Genomic DNA, 12,640 nt, shown 5'->3' on the forward strand with positions numbered 1-12,640 from the left:
GTGCCGCCGCGCCGTCGAAACCGAATGCGAGTGCAGAACGCACGTATTTATAGCGGTACGAGCTGCGACGAGTCCATCGCCAAAACGCACCTCAGCTTTGCACCAAATCGCTGCTCTTTCGTGACCTGCGCGTAAATATCGTCCGGAACTGCAGCTTCATCTGCTTGTTGATCGCGCTGATTTTTTGCTGGACTTCATGCTCGCTGCGACAGGATTCGCTGCAGGCGAAACAGCGCAGCAGGCCGTAGCGAGCCTCGTAGTCCTCCAGGTACAGCTCCCGCCGGGCCAGGACCACCGGATGTTCGTCGTAACAGGTCGTGACTGGCGGATTAAGTTGCGGTGCATTTTTCGCACGGAATTCGATCACTTTCGACAAGTAGAGATAGAATGCCTGACACAATGCAACAAGTGGAATTAAATTTGAATTTGATATTATGTACTGTACTTACCTCAGCTCTATGCACATAACAAACGAGAGATACTAGAAAAACCACACAGGCGTGTATTCGATAACCCGCTTCTTCGAGATCGTCCGGAGCAGTTAAAACTAATTCCTGCGCCGCCATTGCGAACGACACGCCAACTGCAGCACTGAACGAACTCGGTACCTCCACAATAATTGCTGCGATGACACCAAATATCATCTCAACACTTTTCAGATGAAAACCATGGTTCAGCAATGCTGTCAGAAGACTGGTCTGCAACACGTCGTTTATTTCTTGTATGAAACGATTGTCCCGTTCATCATATTGACCAATTTTGACGGGAAATTCGCCGGTGGGGAAGAAAATCTTGGCTCGTAATAAATCCGAGCCGTTTTTTAAACGGTCCAGTGTTAAAAACACCAATCGACAACCTAGTAAACTCAAATATCTGTTTGGCGAAGAAATCAGTTCCAGCAAAGAATACATGAAGGACATCTCTAGACTCAACGAATACGGTTCGCTGTTTTGTGTCCCCGCTGCATATTCCATCACCTTTGCAAACTTCAATGTCATGGCCGGGTTGACGGCAACTACCCAATTCATCATCACGGAAATCTCTCACAACCAACATAAAATACCGAATATTATTCAATTGCACTTTGATATGATTTTGAATTGTCAAACACTTACGACTGTAACAAGTTCATTCCTCTTCATGCAAGTGAATCCTTGCCGGATACAAGATTCTAAACACCATCGCAAACTTTCAAACTCTTCGTTCATGGTACTGCGTCTGTACAACTCTAAAAATCTATACAGTAAATAGTGGTCCATGTGTGCCCAGTCCCCATAAGTGAATAAATTCTGTATAATTTTTAGTATGTCACTGGCGGTCGGGCAATTTTCACTAATCTCTACAATATCCAGCAAGTAGTTGATTACGCCGTGGCTATCCTTACAGATTAGTAATATCTTTTTGATACAACTTGTGACATAGGTCTCCATCTCCCACATGCCAGTCTCATTGAAAAACGTGATGAGCGTCTTGACCACAGTGCTAAAGAGCTGTGGAAGTAACATGACCAAAATTCTTTCATATACCATAACCGCATTACGATATTCTCGCCTAAAACAAAAAACATAAAAATTAGAAATGAAATTATCGGACCAAAAACACTTAGCATTACGCGCGGTATAACGTTTTGCAGCTTTGTGAAGTTATGGCTCTAAGATGAAAATGATGTACGACACTCAAGCAGGACCATAAGAGGGCAACAATTTGCGCTACAGCCAAGTCGCTGTAATTCGTACGCATTGCAATTTTCTTGATCAGGTTTACACCTAGAAAATAAAATGGTAATAAATTATTATTCAATCAATGACTTCTATTTCATTCGGTTGTGACCTGATTAAAAATTCCTATTTATGAATAATATAAGATTTAGGTTTGTTACTTCCGTAGTCAAATCGTCAAATTAATCCTGAAGAACTATTTACCCCTAGGTTTGGAACATAAACACTAATGTTACCTGTGTATACCTTTCAGTCGATTGCGATGTATCTCGTGTGAATCCATGTGGTGCGCCAAACATGCCCGTAACATATCTGAAAGACATTGACTCAAGGCTTCAACAGTGAAGGTCTGATTTCTGTGACAACATTTCCACATGGAGCTGGTGGTTAACTCCTCAATCAGTAGATTATCGGAAGCTACAACATGCGGAGTTTAGCATTTAGTAGAAGTAGCTGAAGCTATGAAATGGTTACAGAGGTTTCGCAGCCGGAAACGAACGTTGCATGTTTCGGCAACTCGTGCCTTTATTCTGTTTATATAAGGAACTGCCAAAGACTGCATTTTTGGGTAGCTAAATATAAAAACACACACAAATACTGTGAAGTTTAATATATTCAAAATGTCATTGCCGTGACATACAAATCTAGTGTTTTAATTGTTAAACAAAAAATTAAGCATATCTACTCCATATTTTCAATAATTCCTGTCAAAAGGGTATAGAATGAAAAGGACAAACGCATGACAGCAACAAAGGTTTCATAGTTCATTTCGAACACGCCAAGTGCAGTTACGCGAACAGCTCTTTGGGCTCGTAGGATAACTAGTACCAAGGCTTTGCGAATCTCGGTGTACTTGTGGCGGTACCAGTAACAAGTATACACATTGTGAGAGAAACTAAAACTTAGGTGAGACATTTCGCTACCTGCCGCGCAAATGATGAATAATTGCAGAACATGTCCCAAACAGTAAGAAGCCAGTTGGTATAGTTGATCAACTTCAACTTCGTCCACCTATAAAATATATTTAATTATGGATAACTGGATGCAAAAAATAGTTATCCTAGAGGATCGGAAAGAGACTTACTGCTGTTAATAGAAAACTGGATACACATATCGCCACCAAACTCGTCGCGAGCTGAACAAACAACGTTGGTGAAAAAATATTCTCCATCTCCTCACAAATAAATAATAATTTTTGATGGTGAGCGATGATCTTCACAAGAAGTTGCTGCTCCTCGCTATATTTTTTACCTTCTACGACTCCTTCTAGGGAAAGTAGCATAGTGTTAAGCTCCCGGTCTCTTCCGCTTCCCAATTCATCGACCATTCGACTTAAAATGTGAAACTGTGCGACTACATTGCTGGCTAATGCCAGAAAAATGAAGTCATGCCCAAGAATACTAAGTATTATCAGAAAGAGGTTTGTGAATACTTGCGTCGTATAGACACATTCGTAAATGCCTGGAGCACGCCAGTCAAAGGGCAACCACGTGGCAAAGGGCAACTCCCTTGCGCCATCAAACAGCGGTTTGAATAGAAACCCTAATGCAAAAACCGCGGCGCTCCCAGTTACACACATCATGTTAAATTGAACAAAATTCGATGAAAATTTGAGCGACGCTTCCAGCGAGTTTCCCATTAGACTTGAGGGCCAGAAGGTAAAGAAACATTGATCGAGAATGACTCGGAGGCGTCGCGAATTAATGAACAACAAAGTCATTTTAGCAATGCCCTAACAAGAATATAATTAAGTCATATTATACGTCCGTTGAAACAAAGATTATTAAAATACCTGCAGAGTAGTAGAAACAGTTGACAAAATCAACGTGAATTTCGTAACGTCCATTGGGTACATGACCAGGTGCATCACTTGCGTGAATTCCAGCAGTACCATCAACCCCAAATAAATATAAAATATAAATTTTCTGCCACGTGATGCCAACTTGGATGGAAACATGCTTATGCACAACAAATACATTTTCGGCAAGGTAAAACATCGTCTTGAAACATCGTCAGGTAAATTAAGACTTCTAGTTTCAAGAGGATCCAGCACTGGGGTGTGTGGAATATTCATTTTCGCCTGTATCAATTCGCAGAATTTAATGTTCTAGATGTCGTCCATGAGTTAAACTGATATTTAAAGTAAAACAATAGAAGTATTAGTTATTTATCAGTCCCATTAAAGTCCTAATATCAGTTATATCTGAAATGGAAGTTTCAAGGGTTGCATTATCATTAACTGTTTATTGTATGTCTCCTTGCGTTATAAAACGTTATTAATTCATTGAAACAAGTGACACATTTGATTCTAGTTTAAAACTTGGCGATAATAATTTTAGAGACCGACCGAAATTTCGGTTACGGTTTCGGTCAAGAAATCTAGTTTCGGCTTCAGTTTCGGTTCCGGCCGCACCAAACCTCAGTATTCGTGAATTTTATTATAGTTTTATTTTGAAATGAAACAAGATAGAGGTTTGAGGAAATCCTTGACCAAACATATGTTTTAAAATTTTCAAAACCAAAAATTTCCAATCTTCAATTACTTCACTTTATCGCTTAATACTGCTGTAAATAATTTTATTGCACCATTCCTTAAATAGTTAAGTTTTGAAACTTAAATTAAACATATTTTTATGTAAGGTCCAATTTCGGTTTCGGTTTCGGCCGAAACTGAGGCCAGGGCCAAAATTTTGGTTTCGGCTGAAAAGGTAGTTTGGGTCGGACTCTACTTGTAATATTTGTTGGGATTGCAGTTCGGTGCATTACAATTCATTTCAGCATCTTCATTTATGGATAACACACGTGTTTACTGATTAATTAACAATTAATTACAACGTTTCGAATTTTTGAAAAACGTTAACAGACATGAATGTGTATTTGGGCATGAGTTTCCACTAGACGGATTCTCGTCTAGTAAGTATTTTAAAAGGTTTAAATACTGTATGATCTGAGTTTCTAAACTTTGACTATATATGCCATTTAAAATAAAATTCCGGTAACGTAAAGTAAACCTATTTATACCTGGTATTATTTTGATTAACGTATTAACGTTTAACGTAATTTATTTCCATAACTTAATATGATTGCTTCAAAAACTTTAACGTATATTTATCCTGTTGAAAATATAGCAACGATACTATGTAGGAGTAATGTTACACTATAGTTGCACTATAGAGTAATGTTGGAAAGGGACATTATGACCTGAGGTACTCTCAGTACTTTGGGTTGTCAGCGGTCATCGTCAGTGTCATCTGTCTACCCGAGACGATCGGTCTACCTTTTTGCATTGTCATATTAATAACCAGTTTTCTTGCTTATTACATTTCAAGTGTATATTAACTCATCAATAAACATAATAAACTGTATCAAATATTATTCTTTCTAAAACCTTAATATTATATTGTCTAAGCTTCCAGCCTCCAATTCCAATAGGTTATGGGCCCAGGCTGTTAGAAAATATAATATTTGTCGAGTAAAGGTTTTTAAAGTTTTTTCGAAAGACAATATTTAGTGCGGGAGTTATTCAGTGCGGGAGTGATAAGCGTGAAGTACATTTATCTCTCTGTTTCAAAGTTTAAATCGTGAAAATGCCTGAGCATTGGGGTATTAAGAAACTGAACAATGACAATTATGAAGTGTGGAGAAGTAAGTTAGAATTACTCCTCCTTAAAGAAAAGGTGTGGAATGTGATCGAGGAAGAAAAGCCTGCAACGGTTACACAGGCATGGACGACAGCCGATAATGACGCTCGAGCAACGATCGGACTTCTACTCGAAGATGATCAGATGGAGTTCACCAGGGGTGCCAAGTCAGCCAAGGAAGCGTGGATAGCGCTTGAAAATCATCATCGTAAGTCAACAGCATCAGGCACAATTTATCTGTTTTATAAATTATTCCGATCGACTTTGTCGGAAGGAGGGGATGCTGAAAAACACATAACTGATTTGTCAGCGATTGCTAACAAGTTATCAGGATGTGGTTCGGGACTAAAGGATGATATACTTGCGGCAATTTTACTTGGAAGTTTACCAGATTCCTATAAGCCGCTGATAATGGGTATCAGCGGGTCAGCCACTGAACTCACATCAAAGTTTGCAAAAGAATTGATTCTTGAGGAATACAGGAGGCGTAAAAACACTGCAGAGATTAAAGATGCAGAACTTAAAGTTACAGAAGCCTCGGAAACAGCAATGAAGATCCAGAGTACGAAGCTCCACAGTGATAAAACATGTTTTCATTGCAAGATTCCAGGGCATCTCAAGAAAAATTGTTTCAAATGGAAAGCTTGGAAAAAGAAACAAGGTATTTCGAGTGCCAATAAAGTAACAGAATGTAACATGGTAATAGCCCACCCAGAGTCGTCCCCGAAGGTCATAAATGCATGTTTTAACGTAAAGAATTCACAGAAGAGTAATACATGGTATTTAGACTCAGGAGCAACTAGCCACATGGCGTGTAAAAGGGATTTGTTTGTTACACTAAAGCTTGAAAAAGGCGGGTTTGTTAGTCTTGCAGATGAAAATGTAAATGTTAAGGTCGAAGGGATTGGAAAGTGTGTCATAAATTGTCAACTCAACAGCGGCGAAGTAAAGAAAATTGTTATCGACAATGTGTTGTATGTTCCCAGGTTAAGCTCAAACCTAGTATCAATAAAGAAACTAGCTAGAGATGGGTACAAGATTATTCTTGAAGGGGAACAATGCAATATTTTTAAGGGTCCAGAGTTGAAAGCAGTTGTAAAACCCTACGGCGACTTATATGAGCTGAACACAGCTGAAAAGGCCCTGATTACAAAAAATCTAAATTGCAGTAAAGATTGTATACACGTGTGGCACAGACGTTTAGGGCATAGAAGTTTGGATGCAATAAAGAGCTTAACCGAAAAAGGTCTAGCTAAAGGAATAATAATTAAGGACTGCAAAGAAGATAAAATTTGTGAGTGTTGTATAAAAGGGAAAATGGCAAGAAAAAGTTTCCCAAAGGAGTCTACAAATAAGACCGAGAAGCCTCTCGATCTTATCCATACAGATGTCTGTGGGCCAATGCAGACAAAGACCCCAGGTAATAAAAGATACATACTGACCCTCATTGACGATTTTAGTAGGTATACTAAAATTTATTTGATGGAAACAAAAGATTTAGCGGCAGCATGCATTAAAAACTACGTTGAACTTACAAAAACACAGCAGTGTAGAAAACCGAGGATAATTCGTTCGGATCGGGGTAAGGAATACGTAAATAAAAATCTTCAAGACTATTTAAGAGCGGAAGGAATCGAAACTCAACTAACTGCACCTTATTCACCTGAACAAAATGGAGTTGCAGAAAGAAAAAACCGCTCTTTACTAGAAATGTCAAGATGTATGCTGATAGATGCGGGTCTAGATAACAAGTATTGGGGTGAAGCAGTAGCAACAGCTAATTACCTTCAAAATAGACTACCGACCAGGACAACAGCAAAGACACCATATGAATTATGGTTCTCACAAATCCCAGATCTCACTAGAATAAAACAGTTTGGGTGCGAAGCGTATGTACATATTCCCAAAGAAAAAAGAAGAAAATTAGATGAAAAAGCCAAGAAACTAATTTTCACTGGATATTCGGAAGAATCTAAAGCATATCGTCTGTTAGATAAAAGTACCAATAAAATAATAATCAGTCGTGACGTCGTTTTCCTGGACGAGAAAGCGAGTAACCCGAAGAGTGAAGGAGTAATTCCTATATCTACGAGTATCAACGAACGGATTAGTAAAGACATTGGTAAGGACGACACGAGTGAAGTTCTTGTAACTCTCCGAGGAAAGAAGAATGATATTCAGGAAAATCAACTCATCCAAGAAGTTCAAGGCATTCAGGAAAACCAACCCATTCAAGAAGATCAAGACATCCAGGAAAATCAACGTCAAGGGGATGGTGATGGTGAAGGAGACCGACAAGAAGCTCCACAACCGAGACGTTCCGAGAGGACAAATAAAGGGGTTCCACCCCCGCTATTTGTGGCCAGTGCGAAACTGTCAATTGAAGAACCAAGAACTCGCGGACAAGCGTTATCGGGACCAAACAAAGAAAAATGGATGGAGGCCATGGATGAGGAAATAAAATCATTATTGGATCCGGGCTACCTGAAAGCAAGAAAGGAGGACCCAATGCCGGACAGTGGCAGGTATCAGCAGCTTATAGGGGCTTTGCTGTACGTTGCAATAAACACTCGACCAGATATTGCAGCTAGTGTAAATATTCTAAGCCAGTATAATGTAAAACCATCAACGACGGATTGGACTGAGGTAAAGAGAGTCCTACGCTATTTAAAAGGAACGAAGAGTGTAAAGTTAAAGCTGAATACCAATTCAGAAATGAACCAATTAATCGGCTATGCGGATGCAAATTGGGCCGAGAACAGAACTGATAGAAAATCCAACAGCGGTTATTTATTCAAATTGTTTGGAGGACCTATTAGTTGGGCATGCAGAAAACAAGCCTGTGTCTCACTCTCATCAACGGAAGCTGAGTACGTGGCGCTAGCAGAGGCATGTCAAGAAGGAGTTTGGTTGATTCGTCTGTTAAAAGATCTACAGCACCAGAGTCAACTACCAGTCAAGATGTACGAAGATAACCAAAGTTGCATAAAGATGGTCCAAAATAGGAAATTCAGTAATAGGACTAAGCATATTGATACCAAATATCATTATGCTAATGAAATGTACGAGAAAGGAATCTTCATCTTCGAGTACTGCCCGACAGAGGATATGTTGGCAGATATTATGACTAAGCCAGTCAGGGACATCAAACTTAAGGCAATGGTCATGAAGTTCGGTTTGTCAAATTAGCATTTGATGAACAGGTATCGTTGAGGAGGCGTGTTGAAAATATAGCAACGATACTATGTAGGAGTAATGTTACACTATAGTTGCACTATAGAGTAATGTTGGAAAGGGACATTATGACCTGAGGTACTCTCAGTACTTTGGGTTGTCAGCGGTCATCGTCAGTGTCATCTGTCTACCCGAGACGATCGGTCTACCTTTTTGCATTGTCATATTAATAACCAGTTTTCTTGCTTATTACATTTCAAGTGTATATTAACTCATCAATAAACATAATAAACTGTATCAAATATTATTCTTTCTAAAACCTTAATATTATATTGTCTAAGCTTCCAGCCTCCAATTCCAATATATCCTAATGTATATTTATATTTATCAGTAGTATTCGTCGTGAATACTTCTAAGTTTATTTGTTTATACTTTTTATTGCATTGAAGACTAGATTACGGTACTACGTATTATCCGGTCTATACCTGCACGACCTTCACCATACTGGCCAGGGGAGCGGGAGAGAGGACAGTTTAGCGGACTGTTAGTAGTTTCGGGCCGATTGTCAGCTGATACGATGGCTGATCCGCGTTCTTCACTCGCGTGCTGCAGATACATTTGTTTTTATTTCGATAATTGTATAGGTAGGTATATCAATATTTTTAATATCAATTAAAGAGTAGCCGTTTCAAGAAGCGTTATAAAAACATGGTGTGGAAAACGCCCCGTATCTCGTAAATTGTTTCACGTTTTACCGTTTTTTACCGTCATTTTAGAGCGTGAGAGTTCCTCTCCAAGATGCACACCCCTACCTACCAGCTTTTTCGGAAGTGGCCCAAAATGCCCTTCAAAAATGAACTATTTTAGGAAAAGTTGATAACATGGTGTGGAAAATACTCTGTATCTAGTGAACTAATTGACTTGCTTAGAGTTTGTCCGCGCTAGAACAGAGTTTGAAAGTTCCTCTACAAGATGAGTACCCTATAAAATTAGCAATTTTGCGGAATTTTGAAAACATGGTGTGGAAAATATCCTGTATCTAGTGAACAAATTGACTTTTTAAAGTTTCTCCAGCCCTAAATAGGGTTAGAGAGTTCCTCTACGCGATGAATACCTTTTCAACCTTTCAGCACTTTCGAAAGCGCCTTAAAATGCCTTTCAAAAATTAGCATTTTTAGGAAAATTTGAAAAGGTGATGTGGAAAACACCCTGTATCTCCGATACTAATTGACTTTCTGGAAGTTTCTCCACGCCAAAATTGAGTCAGGGAGTTTGTCTATGCGATGCATACCTTTTCAACCTTCCACCTCTTTCAAAAGTGCCCTAAAATGCCCTTCAAAAATGAGCAGTTTTAGAAAAATTTGAAAACATAGTGTGGAAAACACCTTGTATCACGTGAACTAAATGATTTTCTTAAAGTTTCTTAACGTCATGATAAGGTTCGAGAGACCCTTTATACTATGCATACCTTTTTAACCCTATAAACCCTTTGGAAGTGTCTTAAAATCCCATTCGAATATCGCTATCTTTGTCTTATAAATTTCATTGGTCGAATAACAGGGTCGAACTTTTTTTAATAAATATTTTTCAGTCGAAGACCAGGATCGAACTTATTTTCATAAAATATTTTCTGTCGAATTTTTTTTTTAATTTTTTCAGTTGAATTTTTTTGTTCAAATTTTTTCGGTCGAATTTTTTCGTTCAAATTTTTCGGTCGAAAATCAGGGTCGAATTTTTTTTACTTAAAATTTTTTCGGTCGAATTTTTTTGTTCAAATTTTTTCGGTCAAAAACAGGGTCAGACTTTTTTACTTAAAATGTTTTGGTCGAATTTTTTGTTCAAATTTTTTTGTCATAAAACCAGGTCGAACTTTTTTACTTAAAATTTTTTTGGTCAATGAACAGGGTCGAACTAACGTGTTAAAATATTTGATTATGTCGAAAACAAAAAGGTCTACGAAAAACGAATGCATTTTTTCTAAAATTGTAAGTAGGGTCTAAACGGTTAATGTTAGTTACTAAAATAAATGATGTAGAATTAAATTATCTAACAGAATCCCATTAAAAATTTAATAAAAATTAATAGTTCCATACATAGTACGAGTACAAAGCTTCTCATGTTCTGCACTACCACACTGAAAATATCAGTGTTTACAAACAAATAAGTTTCTTCATCACCTGCAGTTTTGTGCGATCGCCACGCGGTTGGCTTGTGTACCACGTTAGTCTCATTTTTGTCGTCAAGTGATCTGCACGCACATTTTCTTCATTATTCTTGAGTTCCTTAATTTATCCTCGCATTGTTGCATAATATTTGTATGCTTTTTCGCGATTGTGCGCGAGTGATGTGCAACGTTCGTTAAATGCTGATTGTATATACCTACGTGGAGATAAAGTGTGAGTGATGTTCCGTCGGATACTATTTTGTTTTATACGCGTATTTCATCATTCCTATAATGTGAATAATTAAGATTCTTGCAAGTTTTGATCTTCTGGCGGCTTTCCGGGCTGGTCGAAAGTTGTTTTATATGATTAAAAATAAAAATGTTCTATTGTTATGTTTTGTTCCTCTTTTCCTTTTCCGTTGCAAACATTTTGATTTTTTTTTTAATTAAAAATTATATTTTCGTTTCAACGAGTCTATTTAACGTCATATTAGAGTTTAGGAGTTTATCTACGCGACGCATACATTTTCAACCCTCTATCCTTTCTGGAAGTGCCTTAAAATGCCCTTCAAAAATAGCTGTTTTTTCAAAAAAATTAAAAACATGGTGTAGGAAACACCATGTATCTCGTGAACTAATAGACTTTCTGGGAGTTTCTTAACGTCATGTTAAAGTTTAAGAGTTTATCTACGCGATGCATCCATTTTCAATCCTCTATCCTTTCCGGAAGTGCTCTAAAATGCTCTTCAAAATAGCTGTTTTTCACAAAAATTAAAAACGTTGTGTAGAAAACACCCTGTATCTCGGGAACTAATAAACTTTCTTGAAGTTTCTTAACGTCAAATTAGAGTTCTAGAGTTTACCTACACGATGCATACCATTTTAATCTGCTAACCCTTCCAAAAGTTCCCTAAAATGCTATTCAAAAACAACTATTATTGTGCAATAAATTTCATTTTCTGGTCGAAAAACATCGAATTTATAATTATTTTTGGTCGAATCACAGGGTTGAACGTCTTTCCTGATGTTTCTTGATGTTTTCTGACGATTTTTTTTGTAAACATCTTTTTCGTTGAATTTTTTTGTAAACATTTTTTCGGTCGAATTTTTAAAAAAAATTTTCGGTCGAATTTTTTTGTAAACAGTTTTTAAGTCGATTTTTTTTGGAAACTTTTTCCGGTCGATATTTTTTGTAAACTTTTTTGTTGATTTTTTTGTAAACTTTTTTCGGTCTTTTTTTTAATTTGTTCGTTCGACTTTTTTTGTTAAAATTTTTTCGGTCGAACAACAGGGTCGAATTTTTTTACTTAAAATTTTTCGTTCGAAGTTTTTTGTCAACATTTTTTTTAGTCAAACAACATGGTCGAACTTTTTTACTTAAAATTTGTTCGGTCAAAGAACGGGGTCGAACTATTTTGTTAAAATGTTTTTCGGAACAAAGAACAAAAAGGTCTACGAAAAACGATTGCATTTTTCTCTAAAATTGTAAATAGGGTCTCAATCGATGTAGAATTAAATTATCTATCAGGTATCCGATTTAAAATTTAATCGAAATTAATTTCCATGCATAATACGAGTACAATTCTATTCATATTCCGCACTACCACACTGAAAGTGTCAGTGTTTACAAACAAACACGTTTTCGTATTTCTTGCAATTTTTGTACGGTCGTCACGCGGTTGGCTTGCGCACCACGTTAGTCTTATTTTTATCGTCAGATGATCTGCACATACATTTTCTTCACAATAATTTGTGTTCCTTAATTTTCCTTCGATTTATTACGTAATGCTCCCTACATTAAACGTGGATTATACATAAGCAGAGGAAAATCGCGAGTGATGATCATTCGGCCGTGGGATACTCTTTTTGGATTATACGCGTATTTCATTGTTCCTACAATGTGCAAAATTAATATCCTTACAACTTATTGGATATGCTAAAAA

The 12,640-nt window shown here is 37.4% G+C and overlaps 2 protein-coding genes across 2 annotated transcripts; both read right to left on the reverse strand.

Annotated features, from left to right (window-relative positions):
* Window positions 1-91: 91 nt before the first annotated feature.
* Window positions 92-2,041, reverse strand: LOC135793609 (uncharacterized). Its single transcript, XM_065304628.1, has 4 exons — window positions 1,965-2,041; window positions 1,116-1,551; window positions 450-1,040; window positions 92-391 (listed from the first exon to the last, which is right to left on the reverse strand). Exons 1-4 carry the CDS (start codon window positions 2,039-2,041, stop codon window positions 92-94), a joined length of 1,404 nt encoding a protein of 467 aa, XP_065160700.1.
* A 311-nt stretch (window positions 2,042-2,352) lies between these two features.
* Window positions 2,353-3,806, reverse strand: LOC135792818 (odorant receptor 13a-like). The gene is made up of 3 exons (XM_065303570.1): window positions 3,511-3,806; window positions 2,803-3,450; window positions 2,353-2,729 (listed from the first exon to the last, which is right to left on the reverse strand). The coding sequence occupies exons 1-3, from the start codon at window positions 3,790-3,792 to the stop codon at window positions 2,400-2,402; spliced, it is 1,260 nt and encodes a 419-aa protein (XP_065159642.1). The 5' UTR covers window positions 3,793-3,806; the 3' UTR covers window positions 2,353-2,399.
* Window positions 3,807-12,640: the final 8,834 nt, after the last annotated feature.

This window comes from Atheta coriaria, unplaced genomic scaffold (genome assembly GCF_025399875.1).
Source record: "Atheta coriaria isolate IRGN ID8LTWV9N9 unplaced genomic scaffold, Caltech_Dcor_3.1 hic_scaffold_1_pilon, whole genome shotgun sequence".
Classification (NCBI taxonomy): Eukaryota; Metazoa; Arthropoda; class Insecta; order Coleoptera; family Staphylinidae; genus Dalotia; species Dalotia coriaria.

Coding starts and splice junctions, on each gene's coding strand:
- LOC135793609 (XM_065304628.1), bottom strand. CDS start 2,041: ATGTCTTTCAGATATGTTACGGGCATGTTTGGCGCACCACATGGATTC. Junction 1,041..1,115: donor GGAATGAACTTGTTACAGTC/GTAAGTGTTTGA, acceptor TGGTTGTGAGAG/ATTTCCGTGATGATGAATTG. Junction 392..449: donor GTTATGTGCATAGAGCTGAG/GTAAGTACAGTA, acceptor GCATTGTGTCAG/GCATTCTATCTCTACTTGTC.
- LOC135792818 (XM_065303570.1), bottom strand. CDS start 3,792: ATGAATATTCCACACACCCCAGTGCTGGATCCTCTTGAAACTAGAAGT. Junction 3,451..3,510: donor CTGTTTCTACTACTCTGCAG/GTATTTTAATAA, acceptor TATTCTTGTTAG/GGCATTGCTAAAATGACTTT. Junction 2,730..2,802: donor CCAGTTTTCTATTAACAGCA/GTAAGTCTCTTT, acceptor TATATTTTATAG/GTGGACGAAGTTGAAGTTGA.